Source organism: Dreissena polymorpha, chromosome 3, assembly GCF_020536995.1.
Source record: "Dreissena polymorpha isolate Duluth1 chromosome 3, UMN_Dpol_1.0, whole genome shotgun sequence".
In the NCBI taxonomy this organism is placed as follows: Eukaryota; Metazoa; Mollusca; class Bivalvia; order Myida; family Dreissenidae; genus Dreissena; species Dreissena polymorpha.
This window is the reverse complement of record NC_068357.1, coordinates 111,667,752-111,686,077: the sequence shown is the minus strand read 5'-3', so window position 1 is coordinate 111,686,077 and position 18,326 is coordinate 111,667,752. Positions and strand designations below refer to the sequence as shown.

Sequence of the window (18,326 nt, the reverse complement as noted above, 5' to 3'; positions counted from 1 at the left end):
TCGAACTGTTGACTGGTCAACAGTTTGAACTGTTGCCTGCTGGAATAATGACATCATTTCGTCGAAAAAATGACGTCATTTTACAGTTAAACAGTCAAAATTATTTATTTTATCAATTACTGTTGTGTGTAAATAAAAATTTAGTTTGCTGTTATTTCTATGTTGGAAATTTGATCAGGTAATAAAACACTTATTTCATGGATGCTTGGTGAACAATCTAAACTGTTGTCCCTCGGTATCAGGGCTGACATTTGGAACTGTTGCCCTCGGCCTATTGGCCTCGGGCAACAGTATCAAAGTCATCCCTGATACCTTGAGAAACAGTTTTGACTGTTCACCGCGCATCCATGAAATAAGTGTATGATGTTAAATAACTAGCCATGTTGTTTCGAATGTTTAAAGTGTGATTTATTGCACTCAATTTATCTTCAGTAATTAAAACAAACACAAACCTTTATCGCCTGGCAAGGTCCCATACCCAGTCACTGTCAGCCCCTTCACTATCACAGTTTTACCGCTGTCTATATCTGTCTCATCAAAGTGAACATGTGCTGATGTTATGACTATATGGCTGCCTGCCTGTAGCTGTGAGAAAAAACAATCAACTTTGTCATTGTCAAATTAAATCATAAGTTGACATAGCTCCTATATCCCGTGTTTTTTCACCATTTTAGGAACCAGGCAACCCTTTGGTTGGAAAAAATTACTTAGTTTTGATTAAAATTGGGAATTTGTTTCTAAGGCCATCCTTAAAAATTCTTTTGTTTGGCATAACCCGACCGACCCACTAAAATCGGCCCGACTGAATTTTTTTTTTGTTACTTTCCTTTCCTTTTCTTTTTTTTTGCTCCGACAATCATTTCCGCTAAATTTTTCCTTTCCGCTTTTTATCCTTTCCTGTTATTTGCGTCACTTACACAATGCGTGTTTTACGGCCCACCCCTAGGTGGCAACAGTGTGAATCAGATATGCGTCAATAACCCCATGTCTCTACATTTTGTGTATCAATCAATAATTTTAGGGAAACCTGCCACATTAATCTGTCCGTACAGTGTAATTCTCCGCGATAAAATCATGGCAAGTTACGTAAGAGACTGATTATAGCCAACGGGTGTTATCCTCCTGAAAATTGTGCTTTTAATGCATAATTTTATCAAAACATTTTTTCGACATGTAAAGCATTTTACCTATTGAATATTTAATTCACAACAAATATAACACAAGCATAAATTTTCCGTTAAATTCCCAAATGAGAAAAATAATTTGTAATCCGAAACACACTTCCGACCTTTTAATGTTAACACGACGTTTACAAATGCTTCATATATAGTCATCATGTATATTTCCCGACAAAAGAGCGCGAAAATTATGCGGCAATATACAAGGTCAAGGAAAGCGTGCGTGTATTGATTTTTTTATACAAACTTTGTAGCGCATAGAACATTATGTTAATTTCGGTTAAAAGTTTCTTCGGTATTGTTTAACACATTTATATCGTGAATAATTTGATATTTTCTCTGAATTAATTTTAAAACAAACACGCCGTATCTTTAACGTTACGGTCTTTTAAGTGAGTATTAATTATTGAAACACTAATTGTATTTTATACTGAAACAAGAGAATATCTGGACGAAACTAGATTAAGTGTTGGGCGTTATGAAAACACGCATAGCACGTCTGCTGACCTATTGTGTAGACTGCTGTATGCGGTGTTTAGACAAAAGGGATTAACATGTGTGAATGCAACTCTGCCGATTTGGTCCATAATTACCGGCATACATGCAATACATTTTCAGACCAATCCGGGACATTGAGCTCAATTTTCCGGGATATTTGCCGATTTTCCGGGGCATGTATACATATAGCAATATATAGACATATATGCATTTTTGATACGCACTGTTTTTCCACATTGTAAATTCAGTACATTACCAATAAATAAATTGTTAGCATCTAAAACAATTTTATGCATCTTTGATTATCACAGGAATTTCATTAATCTTTTCTAAGTCTAGATCTAATTTGTTAATGCGATCTTTATTTGCCATGTTTGCCGAGTCCAATTTATTTCTTTAAAAGTCTGCCATCTTGTTGAAATGATGGAAGCGGCAGGTGCGCCTAACAATGTAAAATCGTTTAATATATCCACCTTATAGGCAATTCGTATTTTGTTTAATTTGTATACGTTACAGTAATTGTTTCATTAATTAACTATCTTAAAGACGATAACGATACACATTGTTTGTGTGTGTTCTTTTTAATTTAATCTCGAGTTAAAATAAATGTTTTGATATAACTGAGTTTTGCATGAAATCAGGGACCTATACAGGTCCCTGATGAAATGCACAATATTCACAAGGACAACATCAATGTTTGCATCAAAAGTTTCCGAACTAACTGCCCACAATTTTATTGTGGAGGAGTACACAATACGGACTGATAAGTGTGCTTGGTATAACAAAGCCACTGAAACTATAGATTGATATTGACACGGGGTAATTCATGCATGACTAATTCACAACCGCACAAATTTACCGGTAATACATTGTTTTGAATGTCATTATTTTAATCAATAAATTCTTATAAATATAATGGAAACAAGAGATAAGTTTGTCAGAAACACAATGCCCCCTACTGCCCCACTTGGAAGCCATATCTTTTACCTTGAAGGATGACCTTGACCTTCCACCACTCAAAATGTGCAGCTCCATGAGATACACATGCATGCCAAATATCAAGTAGCTATCTTAAAAATTAAAATTATCAGTGCCATTATGTTTCATCTTACTACAGGCATATTAAAATTAAATAGTTTATTCTGTTTATTTTCAGCATATATGTTTTAGCTCACCTGTCACAGAGTGTCCTTAAATAACATCTCCTAAACCACTCAGTGATCTACTGTAATTTTGAATTAATTTCACACAAATGTTCTTTGGATGTCTCTTTACCAAAATTAATCAAAGAATTCTATTCCATGCAGAAAAATCTTTACCAATTTTCTTATCATGAGCCAGAAGACTTAGAGCTTTATTTGATAATTACCTTTGGTATATGTCATAGTTCAATGTCAGAAAAAAAAAATACTAAAAAAAATTTCCCTACATACCTACCCACCCAAATTTACCTTGGTCGGGTTATGCCAAACAAACAATTTTTTAAGGATGGCCTTATATTATATTTACTAAGGTTCAACCCATAGAGTTGGATAGGGAAAATAACTTATTGTTTTATTATATATACAAACAAGAGCTGTGTTTGTGAAACACAATGCCCCCTACTGCGCCGCTTTGAAGCCATATATTTGACCTTTGACCTTGAAGGATGACCTTGACCTTTCACCACTCAAAATGTGCAGCTCCATGAGATACACATGCATGCCAAATATCAAGTTGCTATCTTCAATATTTCAAAAGTTATGACCAAGGTTTAAGTTTTGGGACAGAAAGACAAACAGAATGACATACAGAATGACAGACAGACAGACAGGCAAAAAACAATATACCCCGGATTGATCCGGGCACATTAAAACTTCACTTCGGGAAAATGTACTTTTTAATATTGGGAATTTAGTCGTAGTTCCACCCTAAATTTGACCAAAAACACTGGTAAACGTAAAACACGCTTCGGTGAAACTGGAAGGGGCTTAATTTTTATAGATAACCAGGCCTCTCGGAAACGCTTAATTAAGCTTATTATAATTTGTACCCATAAAATTAACAAATGATGCTTATCTCAAACCAATTGAGAGTCCCAAGGTTGCATCTTTTTGCATAACTGGGTATTGCTCAATTAAACATTGCTTTGTGTCCAGTTGCCAGATGCCAAAGGTTTCAATGTGATGTTTAGAATGGCTGGTCAATAGAGGGTCTGTGACATAAGTTGAACATTGAAATGGTCAGTCAGGAGCCATTAGACTTCTTGAAATTGTTCATAGTTGATACCTTGATTAATTGCCTTGTTCCTATTGATATTTAACTATGCTTCTGCAAGGTTAAATGGCCCATTAAAACAACGCTCAAGAATGAAAAAAAGGGAAGAGGTAATCTAATCTCTGCTGAAATAAATATTTTACTAACACATGCAATAAATATGGGGCTCAGTTACTGGTAAGAATTGGAATCACTGCTGTTATATGAGATTATAAAAAAAATAAAAAAATATATAAACAAATAATTTTAACAAAATATACATTTGATTCAATTGTAAATTGCTTAAAATTTAAAAAAGATACTGATAATTACTAGCTTTATCACAATTTTAAGTTTATAACCTGTTCAGGTAAAAAAATCAAAATTATAAAAGTACCATCATAACCTTCAACAATAGCGGGTGCAGACCGCTATTTTCTTTTTAAAGGTGAAGGGACTCTCAATTTCAATCACAAAGGAGGGAGGGGTGGAGTGAAGAGGGGTGTATAGTGTGGGTGTGTGGACATTTATTACATTATCTTCCAAAAATGCGAAAAAAAATACACAATTTTTTTTTTCGGGGTGGGGGGGAGGGAGGGGATTCTTGGGTGCGATGGTTGGACGGTATTTCAAAAATAAAATAATACAAATAAATATTTGTGTTTTTTAACCGTTTCAAAAAAAATAATTGGGGGTGGGGGGTTATAGTGTGAGGGTGTGGTGGTCATTTGTGAGATGATCTTAAAAAAAAAAAAAATTTAGGAGAGGGGATTCAGGGGGGGGGGGGGGAGGGGGGAGGGCACGGGGGTTGGTTTGGATGGAGTCTATTGTGGTATGTCAGGTAAGAGTAGTTTTGTCAAAATAGTAATCAAATCTAATCATAAATAAAGAAGTTGTGGCAATTTTAGCAAAATTTAATAATTTGACCTTGAGAGCCAAGGTCATTCAAAGGTCATGGTAAAATTCAACTTGCCAGGTACAGTAACCTCATGATAGCATGAAAGTATTTGAAGTTTGAAAGCAATAGCCTTGATACTTTAGAAGTAAAGTGGATCGAAACACAAAATTTAACCATATATTCAAAGTTACTAAGTCAAAAAAGGGCCATAATTCCGTAAAAATGACAACCAGAGTTATGCAACTTGTCCTTTTACTGTACCCTTATGATAGTTAGCGAGTGTTCCAAGTATGAAAGCAATATCTATGATACTTTAGGGGTAAAGTGGACCAAAACACAAAACTTAACCAAATTTTCAATTTTCTAAGTATAAAGGGCCCATAATTCCGTCCAAATGCCAGGCAGAGTTACATAACTTTGCCTGCACAGTCCCCTTATGATAGTTAATAAGTGATGCAAGTATGAAAGCAATAGCTTTGATACTGTAGGAATAGTGGACCTAAACACAAAACTTAACCAAATTTTCAATTTTCTAAGTATAAAAAGGGCACATCATTCTGTCAAAATGCCAGTCAGAGTTACATAACTTTGCCTGCACAGTCCCCTTATGATAGTTAGTAAGTGTTGCAAGTATGAAAGCAATATCTTTGATACTTAAGGAATAAAATGGACCTAAACACAAAACTTAACCAAATTTTCAATTTTCTAAGTATAAAAAGGGCACATAATTCTGTCAAAATGCACGCCAGAGTTATCTAACTTTGCCTGCCCAGTCCCCTCATGATAGTAAGTGTACCAAGTTTGAATGCAATAGCATTGATACTTTCTGAGAAAAGTGGACCTAAACGCAAAACTTAACCGGACGCCGACGCCAACACCGACGCCAAGATGATGACAATAGCTCATAAAAAAATTTCAAAAAATAGATGAGCTAATAAATGATAAATAAGAAAAATATATTTTTTATTTACCTTTGTTTTATAATAATTTAAATGGAGCATGTTAAACTGGACCACCAATTTCAGCCTCTATTAAAGAAATTATTTCAGCAGTAATGAGGCTTATCAGTTATTACATACATAGCAGGTTAAAGGTTAAATACATAAATTAAGCTCAGTTAAATACACCAATAACTCAACATTAACACTTAAGTGTGTTTGCTTATCTTTGTTAATGTTTCCCCCAAACAGCCAAATGCGAGTTACTTCGAATTAATTATGATGGGAAAGGTGTAATGAGGGGTATTAAACAAGTGAAGATTTAAAAATCGACATTCAAGTAAGGAATAGTGCGCTATGGGTTTTTAATAATGAAACAAACAATTATATAATGTATTTATTATATATTTATTCTTTTTATTTTATGCTTTCCGGTGGTTTATAGAGAAATATCAGTGAATTAAAACTGATAATTTCACTGTTTCAAACAATGAAAATTATCAGTGAAAATTATCAATAATTTTCACTGTTTACTGTGAAATGATGTAATTTTTTTGACGAGATGACATCATTATTTCAGTGAAATTCTTTAGTTTAACTCTTAAACAATGTATATTAACTGTGAAACAAAGCATAAAATAATAATAAAATTTGTTGGATTCGGTGGATTAACGATTTTAATTCACGAGTGATCACAAAAAATAATATTTTCACGAGTCTATGATCACGAGTGAATTAAAATCGATATATGCCACCGAATCCAACAAATTTTTTTAATTTTATTATTAGATTTTTTTTCTGAAAATTTGAAGTCATGTGCAATATTCAAGGGGCTCCTTTTGGACTCCTACTTTTACCTTTTGGACTCCTACTTTTACCTTTTGGACTCCTACTTTAACCTTTTGGACTCCTAATTTTACCTTTTGGACTCCTACTTTTACCTTTTGGACTCCTACTTTTACCAAGCAAGGAGTTCTAAGACTCCAGTTTTAAAATCCTAGTGAGACCCCTGCATAACTTGACTAAGAGACACTAACCTGGCATGTCTGTATGAGGCTGTTAAGCTCTGGAGCCAGTATCACCTTGACCTTGTATTCCCCATCAGTCAGTACAACCTCTATAACATCCAGGACCATATCTTTCTGATTTCCATCACATATCCCAACCTGTGCCCAGTGTTTCGGGTCAGCCAAGTATCTTTGCACCGCCAACACCTTGAAACCAAGTTTTAAAAGTCTCAGTCAAATCCAAACAAGGCAAATTTTAACAGGACAGTACATGTAGGTCCTGTAAAATGGGAAAAAATACAGGACCTCCATTTTTTTACAGGACCTACCGGCTACAGAATATAATAGTAAAATAACTTGGGTTTCATTGCTGGGATCAAGGTGTTAATGATATAAAATGATAAATGATTAAAAGGCTATTAATTTCAAGGTCACACATTTGTATATATGATGTTAAATAATAATACACGCCATACATGGCACTAGTCTTGTTTAGTTAAAACATATCAAAAAAAAAAGTTGAACACATGTTAACAGTTAGTATACATTTTCTCATCAATCATTTTAATTTTCTGCCGGGAATCGCTCCACGTAATATCTTAAGAACAAATTCCAAAACGAAAGTAGCCGATACTTGTTTATCTAAGCTACCCTAGGCGCGCATGTCAGATAGGAGTCTGGTCAAAACGACCTTAACTGACGACGATCTCAAAAAATGATGACCAGTCTTTTTAAGGCATGGACATTGACAGCCAAGATAATAACGGTTCGAATGACAATGATCATTATTCTACATAACTATTGCTATTACAACCACACAAATTGATATATGTATCATTTAATAATCAGATTTATGATTATCTTGTTAAGCGACTAGGCCTTCGTGGATTTGGACCGTCCTGACCCACATTCGTAAGATGCACACAAATGGACCAATCAGGTGCCCTCGGAAACTTCCTTCAGCAGAAAGAGCGTTGGTACGGAAAAGCAAGTGTATAAAGACGTTATCGCTATTTTAGCAACTCATAAAACTTTCAGAACCATAAACAAACCTATACAAACCAACAAATTTGTTCTCTTTTTTTTACCGGACAATCGGTCCTGATAATTTGACCGACAGGCAGGACCTTACAAAATTGTACAGGACATGTCTGTCGGTCCGGCCATGTTTGGCTCCACTGAGACTGAAGTCTGCATGTTTTGTTTTTCAGCAGATACTGGTTTTCTCTATTTCTTGGCATTGTATCAATTTACACATTACTGTGTTTTTTTACCAATTTGGGAATGGGGCTGGGTCCCTTTTGATTTGAAAAAAATCCTGATGTTTTGGCTCAAATTTTGAAGTAAGTGTTGTTGTTGTTGTTTTTTGACAAATATTTAAAAATTTATAATAAAAGCGATTTCAATAAATTTACTAAGGCTCAACTAACAGATCTAAATGGGAGATCTAAATGTTGAGATATACAAACAAATATTTTTTTAAACCTTTAAGCCGGTATTTTACGGTCCAATTTGGGGAAAAAACATCCATTGGAAATGGGTCCCCCTACCAAACCCAATTTTGAACAAAAAATAACACTTGATTTAAAACTTGTTTTTAAGTTTTTATATGTTCAACTTATTTGTATTTTTAATCATGTTTTTGCAGATGCAATTACTATCCCTATTAATTAATTTACTTCAAATGAATCATATTTTGTAGTTAACAGCATACATGCCATTGTTACGTCCCAGATTGTCCGGGATTGTCCCGGAAATGAAAAACATGTCCCGCAGTCCCGGAAATGTGTAAAATGTCCCGGATTTTACAAAATTCATATATACATGTACCTTATCTTAGACTTAACTGCGCCTCGCACATGTGTTCCCATTAATCTGCAGCGTCTCCATGGCAATGCCTACCCTAAGTGGTGCCTACGCTACGTGTCAAAATCGATCAATTAACAGGGGTTTATCTATCTATCTATCGATCTTGAATACATGTATACTGATTTTATGGCAGTTTGTTGAATGAGCGACAACAGTCACAAGCAGTCATACCTGTACCTGCAGTAAGATCATGCAGACGACGAGTGACATAATTTTCATAAGCGTGTGATTTTATGGCAGTTTGTTGAATTAATTATGCACAACTGTAAATGTTTCGTTCTATTCTCAAATGAACATTATTCAATTTGTTATCCAAACACGCTTCGGAATTTTAACGCTTACGGGACATTAACAAATTCTAGCGTCAAATAAACAGCGCCTTGTTCTTTGGCTCAATAAAAAGCGCGTGAAAATTATGCAGTGATATCGAACGTCTTATGGAAAGTGTGGGCGCATTTTGAACATGAACATTATGTCAGGCAATTTACGGGTGTTCAGTGGGAAAAAAACGCACTGATTTGACTTTATTTCATCACATCTTTAAATAGTAACAAATGCGCTATGAAGTTTGTATGCGGCCGTGGATACGCCCACGCGTTTCTTGCAGATGATGTGACATGTACACAAAAGCAATTTGGTGCTCTTTTCTAACACCAAAAACACGTTGCTTGTAATAGAAATAGTAATGTTTAATTTTACGTTAATATATCTAGTGTATTTCGGATAGGCTTTCGAACTTAGCAATTTATGATGTGAAACAAATAATGCGTACCAAAAATGCATATATGTCTATATATATATATATATATTGGCTATCGCTATATGTATACATGTCCCGGAAAATCAGCAAAAGTCCCGGAAAATTGAGCTCAATGTCCCGGAATAGTTCTGAAAATTTATGGCATGTATGCCTATGGTTAACAGTGTTATTATATCATTATTTAATGTGTTGAATGTATATACTGGTAGTTTTCCACTCTAGGAATTATTGCTTTGCTTATTAATACTTTTAAATAAGGTACTGATTTGAATTAAATTTAAATTGACTACATAGGCCACAAACCCACATTTTAAACAGACCAAGTCATAATTTTGAAACACATAGTATTTTGATGGGAAGATAGGGAAACAAAAGCCAATCACATAGACCCTTGGAAAAACAAACTCTAAATGCATAACTATAACATTCTTTTAGTTGATTTCTTAACCAGTGGATACGGCTTCACCAGAGGATATTGATATATTAAGAAATAAGAGCTGTCACCATAGGATGACTTATGCCCCCTATAAACGCTTGATATTAGTTATGAGCTTTTTTCTAAACCTAAACGCAGATTTCGAAACCTAAACGCGGACCCTAATTTCAAGGTCAAGGGGTTCAAAATTTGTGTGCGTATGTAAAGGCCTTGTCCGTATACACATGCATACCAAATATGAAGGTTATATCTCAAGGGACATCGAAGTTATGAGCATTTTTCAAAACCTTAACGCAGATTTCGAAACCTAAACGCGGACCCTAACTTCAAGGTCAAGGTCACAGGGGTAAAAAAATGTGTGCGTATGGAAAGGCATTGTCCATATACACATGCATAACAAATATGAAGGTTATATCTCAAGGGACATAAAAGTAATGAGCATTTTTCAAAACCTAAACGCAGATTTCGAAACCTAAACGCGGACCCTAAGTTCAAGGGCAAAACACAGGGGTAAAAAAAAATTGTGCATATGGAAAGGCCTTGTCCATATACACATGCATACCAAATATGAAGGTTATATCTAAAGGGACATAGAAGTTATGAGCATTTTTCAAAACCTAAACGCAGATTTCGAAACCTAAACGCAGACCCTAAGTTCAAGGTCAAGGTCACAGGGGTAAATAATTTTGTGCGTATGGAAAGGCCTTGTCCATATACACATGCATACCAAATATGAAGGTTATATCTCAAGGGACATAGCAGTTATGAGCATTTTTCGAAACCTAACCGCAGATTTCGAAACCTAAATGCAGACCCTAAGTTCAAGGTCAAGGTCACAGAGGTAAAAAAAAATACTCGTATGGAAAGGCCTTGTTCATATACACATGCATACCAAACATGAACGTTATATCTCAAGGGACATAGAAGTTATGAGCATTTTTCGAAACCTAAACGCAAAGTTTGACGGAAAGACTGACAGACAGGCAGACGGACAGTCCGATCACTATATGCCCCCTTTTCTTTCAAAGGGGGCATAAAAAAAGTATCAGATTTTCTGAAATCACTATCTAACTATCTGTTCAATTGGTCTTTTTTTTAAATATGTGAGGATAAAAGTTCTGAAGACAGTGATTTTTTTGCTCAAAATTACCCTTAAATTCGGCCCCAATCGCAATATTCCACGTTTTTTCCCCAAAATCTGACCAAATTTTTTTTTTAAATCCAAAATCCCAAAAATAAAATTCTTTTTTTTTTTTTTTTAAAGAAAGAAGTCTCTTATGACTTAATTATGATTTCTGAACTCTAGATCTCAACTTTATTTTTTAAACATCCTACAAAATATATAACTTAAGTTAAAAGTTAAGTACTTTTTGTTGATAAATAATTCCTAAATTTGCCACGTTTATTGATTTAAAAAAGTCCCAATTTGACCAGACTCCTTTTCCCAAAATGGCTAGAAAACCCCATGAACATGCACTTAAAACAATATTAATTCTGTTACTTATGATCATATTTATAACGTTTAATTTTTCCCGATTTCATGGTTAATCGCGCTTTTTTTCCAGTTTCACGATTTATCGCGCTAATTTTCCCAATTCAAATGGCACAGGCTGTAACAAATAAAAGCAACTAAAATTACTGCAAGAATTTCATGAACAGAAAAGTTCAACAGTTTTTCAAATAAAAAACAACATATATTTTATTATCAAAAGATTTCCAAAAATAAATGTCCAATACTGAATAGAGATGGAGTAATCCCATTGAACATTGCAACTGACACATGCGTGCAGTTAATTTTCATGCAACATTTTCTGAGAATAAGAATAAAGTGAAAGTATTTCTTTGAAAATAAATTAAATACATGAAATTGTTGTACTAACACCAGCGCAGTCATCTGCTTCTGTCACTTTAAAATTAATGTGAAAACGTAATGAAAAGGACAGATAGCGTATGGAATATGGAAAATTTGGATTGTTTTTTTCAGGGATAATTTTAGGTCTGCGTCCTGCGTCCTGGACGCATAGAAATCGCAAGGGACTCAAACATCATAAAAGTGTATAAATTATGATACTGAAAAAAGATTTCATGAATGGAGAAAAAAAGAATTTAAGACCAAACTGAGGAGCTGCGCCATGAGCGCATGATACGCCCGTCGTTCGCCAATGAAGTAGTAAGGTAATAAATAACCCTTTGAATCATTTTTTTACTTCAGTTTATTTGTATTTGAATACATGGTTTATTTTATAAGTACATGAGCATGGAGCGCCGTCTCCTTGACATTCATACCATATCTTTTTTTGAGTATATGTATGCATTTCTTTAGAGGATATGGAGTTGAAGTAAACCTGTTATAGATATTTTGACCAATAATACAAAGTCCCATAACTCTGGAACGACAATTCAGAATTCCGTCAAAAACGAAAGGGGATCAGGGTTTATCAATATTAAGATTGTGTTGAAATTTGAAAAAAATCCATCGAAGGATATTTGAGCTACAGTAGGACATTCAATGAAATCACGAAATTTTGACGAACAAAGTCCCATAACTCTGGAACGACAATTCAGAATTCCGTCAAAAACGAAAGGGGATCAGGGTTTATCAATATTAAGATTGTGTTAAAATTTGAAGAAAATCTGTCAAAGGATATTTATCGTAGCGTACGACATTAACAGACGGACGGACGGACGGACAGACGGACGGACGGACAGACGGACGGACGGACGGACAGACGCGGGGTATACCATAATACGTCCCGTCATAGACGGGCGTATAAAAACTTGCAAATCAAGGTTACAATATAATAAATAACCGTTTCATGTAGGTATCAAGGTTACAATATAATAAATAACCGTTTCATGTAGGGCTGTACTCTCTAAAAAAATATCATAGTTGACAGGAAGGCATGTTTTACACTTTTAACTGTTTTTCGGGTGTTATCTTTCGGAGATATAAATGGTAGGGCATTAATAGGCGTTCACTTCTGAATCCCTGAAATATGATAAACTTGAAGACTAAAGTAAACCATTGCACTGTAAAAGGTTACATTCCACCAAGAAACGGCCGAAAAAAAAGTTGCAAAAACAGTTGATATTGATTTGTGTCAAGTTCTTTCTTGCATTGAACATGACATATCTTTTTTATTGCATAAATCGATTCCGCTTAGAATAGCCTTTAAGAAAAGGTATGGTTATGGGGGTCTCTATGTGCAAAATGTTGCATTTATTTTGGCTTAAAGTTGTCGCTTTTACATTGAATTATATAGGGAAACTATTTAGTACATTGTGACCTCAACCGAAAATGGCCTCCATTTTACTATTGTGCAATCAATAATCCAGGCCATTGGAAAGCTTAATTTTGTATTCAACAATAGGAAGCTTCATTATGATACGGAGCATGGGTTGCATAGCACTATATTTTTCTGACAATTTTGTAATTTACTAGCAACAAATAAACAGTCCTCCTGCATTTCATGTAACACATGCGAAAATAAGAAATCATGTTATTCTTCCTCGGGGAAAGCTGGGCTTTCAATTTGAATGATGAATAAAAACTCGTAGTGCTTTGTTTTTAACTTTAAAGAGGAAACTTTTTATGTTAATTACACTGCATCTTTATGGCAATAGTCGTTGAGATATGTAAGTATTGACATAAAACTGCTCATCTATTATAATGGTCAAGTTGGGTTATTGATTGTCGCACTACATACGCGTGAATGTGATGTACAATGGAGGCCCTAAAAATACAGACCAAACTAGAAAACAGCCATAAGTCCCAGTTCACACCAACCGTTACCAGCGAAAATACTCGTTTACCAGCTATCCGTTATGTGGTCAACAGCCCAAAGAAAGCTTTCAATGTAGAAGTGCACACACACAAACAAAGACAGTTTTGCATATTTGTATTGATAATTCAAACATTTTATTTTTTGTAAACATCTGTTGATAAACGTTCATATCTGCCGTTACAGACTCTAAAGTTTCCTGTTTAATTGCCTGTTTAAGTCATGAAAATAATCTAGTCATAAAACTGTTGAAATGCCTTTTAAAGTTTCCTGTTTAATGGGACTAGATATAGCCATGTGACTTCATTAAAATTAGAGCTGCAACGATTCGATCCTTTGCATCGAAAATCGGTTCGAAATGTGTTGATTCGATTACGATACCAAACCTACCAAATTCGATTCGATTCTTTAACATATAGATATTTATAGACATAGATATGCAAAGCTCGCTGTATTCTGACTATTTGATACGCAAAGGTGTAGGCTTTATCTTTACCTGTAATTACGATGCACGCGATTGGTTGCTTATTACTTTAGTCATCCAATCAATAAGCGCATTAGGTCTACTTTCGGAAAAAGCGTCAAAATGGCTGAACAAGTTGTGGCCAACAAATTGAAATTATCAGATGTGCCTAAGAAGCTAAAATCAAAAGTGTGGCAGTACTTTGTGTTTCGGGATGGTAGCCCTCCCTATAAAGCAAAGTGTAAGCTGTGCTTCACGGATGTGGCATACCCTAAGTCCGGCTCAACCGCTAATCTAATGCAACATGTCAAACGCAAACATAACGTTGATTTAGCAAGACTAAGACATAGCACAAGTTCAACTACTCAAGTCGCCAGCCAGAAAAGTAGTTCTGTTTCTGTCGGGAATTTGTTAAGTTTATTAGAGAATGTGATTTGTCCTAAAGGTAACAGGTGATGCTGTCACGGCACAATGGTAGACATGCTTGTAGCGGTTTGGGGTATAAGTATAATAGTGATAGTACTATCACTCCACTGATTTCAGATGTTCTTATGATTATCTATTTATTTTTATATTATTGTGTAGTCAAAAACAATCTTCTAGTCAGAAGTTTTTTTATATTAAAATTGAGTCCTAATTTGCTATTCTTTTTATGTGTTTTATTGAAATATTGACATAGTTTGTAAGACAATTGGCAGTTTCTTTAAAAATATTTCTTACAAATGTTAATTTAACACACATTCAACAGTTTTTAAAACACCATTGAACCAAACAAACTATATCAAACAAACACACAGTTTGACAAATGCCAAAGATATCTAGGTATGCAACACATTTGAACAGAAATGTTTATTTTGAGACAGAAGAGTAAATATATGATTAAACTAGGTTTGAGGATGAATCGAATCGAAAAAATCTGTATCGGAGTGTCTGAAATCGAAATCAAATCAATTGTTGGTGAATCGTTGAAGCTCTAATTAAAATGTTGAAATAACCTGATGCAATATGTTTTTCTTCTGCTCATAGATGGGACCCATACTTTTTCTCTGGGACCCATAGAGTTAAAACCTACGAGTCCCAAGGACTCATACTTTTGATTTCTAAAATTATCACTGTGTTTTAGTGAATTTTTATTTAATTGAATTATTTGCTTTTGAAATGAATTTATACCTGTTTGTTCCTCATTCTGTATGTGCTTATATTTATTTTCAAGCAAACCGTGTGTTATGTCACAATGAGGGTCTTGTTCTTGATGTAAATAAAATGATCAATAGGACGACCTGCTCGATACAAGGACACCATACAAAAATTGGTCACTAAGGGATGTTTTCCTCCAATGTATGTTCTCATAAAAGCGCAATGCATTCAACAAGAACTATCAAAGATTTTGTCTTTACCATGAAAAACTTAAATTGTAGGTATGTACTAATAAAAGCTCAAAGCATTCAGGAAGAACAAGTGTAACCAGTCCTTAAGAGTGTGCCGATTTAGTTTGTCTATCTATCTGTCTATACTGTCTAACTCCCCTTGCGGGTATTATTGACAGGTGAATGGTGGTACGAATAAAGTGCGTATATGACTCATATTCGCCAATAGGACTGAAAGGTGCAAATATGAACAGATATCGGCTGTTTTAAAATGCTTTTTTAACATTTTTTATAAGGAAATCCTTCTATGACTAAAAATCTTATCCTTATATATTTGATACTGTTAAGATCAGTAAACATTTAAGTGTTCTTTCGTGACATTTTGTATTGTGGAGTCGTCATGGTCAGGGTCTTCCCCAGGCCATTTAAGCGCCCCTTGCCAGGGCGCTTGAATTTCGAAATCAGAGTCCCCGGGGCACTTGAAATTTTCCGATCAGTGTATTCTTCAGTAAAAGAAAGTGGAGATTGTCCAAAAAAATCAAGGTTTCCCTATCAGTGTATCAATATTCCCTGTTTTAAAAGAGCACTCGGTACCTCGGTACCTTCTTTCACAAGTAATCGCCATAAACACCACATGGGGTAATGGATAATCCACTGATAAGAGAATAGCATGACGCGCGTATCGATTATTCTAGCCACATTACACGGTCATTTAAATGCTGACAAGGATGTATCTGGTAGCTTTCCAGTCGACAAACTGTGAAGTTCATCGTCCAATCGGTTACGCATTTGCTTATGAGGGCGGGGTTCACTATCGACCATTATTTTTGATTGACAACGGGCATGAAGTTGACGTCGGGCATGAAGTAAGAGTTTATCGCAGCTTGATTAGCAAGAAGTTGTACCATTTGAGTAATATAAAACCGGTAATTAGTACAGTACAGAACATTAAAGACGGTTTCGGGCATCATCATCACACCTTTTTACTGTAAACAAGTGTTACCTATGACTCACAATCATACATGCCATAATTTTTCAGACCAATTCCGGGACATTGAGTTAAATTGTCCGGGACTTTTGCCGATTTTCCGGGACATGTATAAAATGTAGCAATATTTATAAACATATGCATTTTTGGTATGGGTTTTTTTCGCATCGTTAATTGCAAAAGTTCGAAAGCCTATCCGAAATACACTTGATCTATTAACGTCAAAATAAACGTTACTACTTCCGTTAATACTAGATACAAGTCACGTGTTTTCTTTAAAGTGTAAGCGTTCTAAACATAGATGGTGACGTCACTGCGTTATTGTTTTAAGACCGGTGTGTAACGGGTAGTTGTTGATTTGCCTTTATTCATTTATAACATTTATATAATAAACAAGGGACAAAATTGTCACAAAACCAGGTTTTCATTGTGAAAAAAAAATCTGATAAAGGGAGAAAACTCAAACTGAACTTTTGAAATGAGCAAAAAAAATTAACCCCCTTTGTAAGTTTTTTTTTTTTTTTAAATCTATTTTTAGTCGTGGCGACCTTGACATTGGAGATATTGACGTGATTCTTTCGTGGGACACACCGTCCCATGATGGTGAACAAATGTGCCAAATGATTTTAAAATCTCACAATAAATGACATAGTTATGGCCAGGACAAGCTCATTTATGGCCATTTTTGACCTTTGAACTCAAAGTGTGACCTTGACCTTGGAGATATCGACGTAATTATTTCGTGCGACACACCGTCCAATGATGGTGAACAAATGTGCCAAATGATTTTAAAATCTGACGATGAACGACATAGTTATGGCTCGGACAAGCTCATTTATGGCCATTTTTGACCTTTGAACTCAAAGTGTGACCTTGACCTTGGAGATATCGACGTAATTATTTCGCGCGGCACACCGTCCAATGATGGTGAACAAATGTGCCAAATGATTTTAAAATCTGACAATGAACGACATAGTTATGGCCCGGACAAGCTTATTCCGCCAGCCCGCCAGCCAGCCAGCCCGCCAGCCAGCCAGCCCGCCCGCATTCGCCAATCTAATAACCAGTTTTTTCCTTCGGAAAACCTGGTTAAAAATACAACAATACAGTAACGTTAGATCGTCAACTCAAATCAATTCACAATACATACTGCTTTTAATTTTTTCCTCAGCGATGTCGGACTTCAGATGTGTGAACAACTATCCTTTGCCCTTACGCAGCGGGAAATAATGACGTAGTAGATTAAAGTCAATTAACAACCACATTAAACAATGCCGCCTTTTCGGTTTGACCGCGAACGTGAGACAATCAATATGATAGCATGACCCCTGTTAATTGATCGATTTTGACACGTAGCGTAGTCTGCCTATTCGGGTAGGCATTGTCATGGAGACGCTGCAGATATACACAGATTCAAGGTGCAGTTAAGCCTAAGATAAGGTACATATATATATATGGATTTAGTAAATTCCGGGACATTTGACAGATTTCCGGACAATCCGGGACATATAGCATGTATGCTCATAATTAATACGAGAAATTAATTGCAAGTGGTAAACAATTAATTATTATAGCGAGTAAGTTGTGCAAATGACTCCCGGTTACAATTATGTGATAACAATTTATTTAATTCCAGTACATGTATATTTCAACATGTCCATTTATAGAACTGATTCACCTCGTTTTTCGGACATTTATTCGACACGTAATGCGCTTTAACAAATTTTCGTTGAATTAATTACGCACACTTGTAAATGTTTCGTCCGATAATCGATAGTTAGAAGACTGATGATGGCAACCGACCGTGATCCTCGTGGACAACGTGAATTTCATGCATAATTCCGTCAAAACATTTATTCGACTCGTAAAGTGTGTAAACAAATTATCGTTGAATTTATAACGCAACA

General features: G+C 35.1%; 1 protein-coding gene across 1 annotated transcript in view; it reads right to left on the bottom strand.

Annotated features, from left to right (window-relative positions):
• Positions 1–18,326, bottom strand: part of LOC127872502 (RPA-related protein RADX-like) — a 115,024-nt gene that overhangs the window by 88,033 nt on the left and 8,665 nt on the right. The window contains exons 2-3 of the mRNA XM_052415828.1: positions 6,785–6,961; positions 453–585 (exon numbers count right to left, since the gene is read on the bottom strand). Of these exons, the coding sequence (XP_052271788.1) occupies positions 453–585; positions 6,785–6,961 (310 nt within the window). The remainder of the gene's footprint in view (positions 1–452; positions 586–6,784; positions 6,962–18,326) is intronic.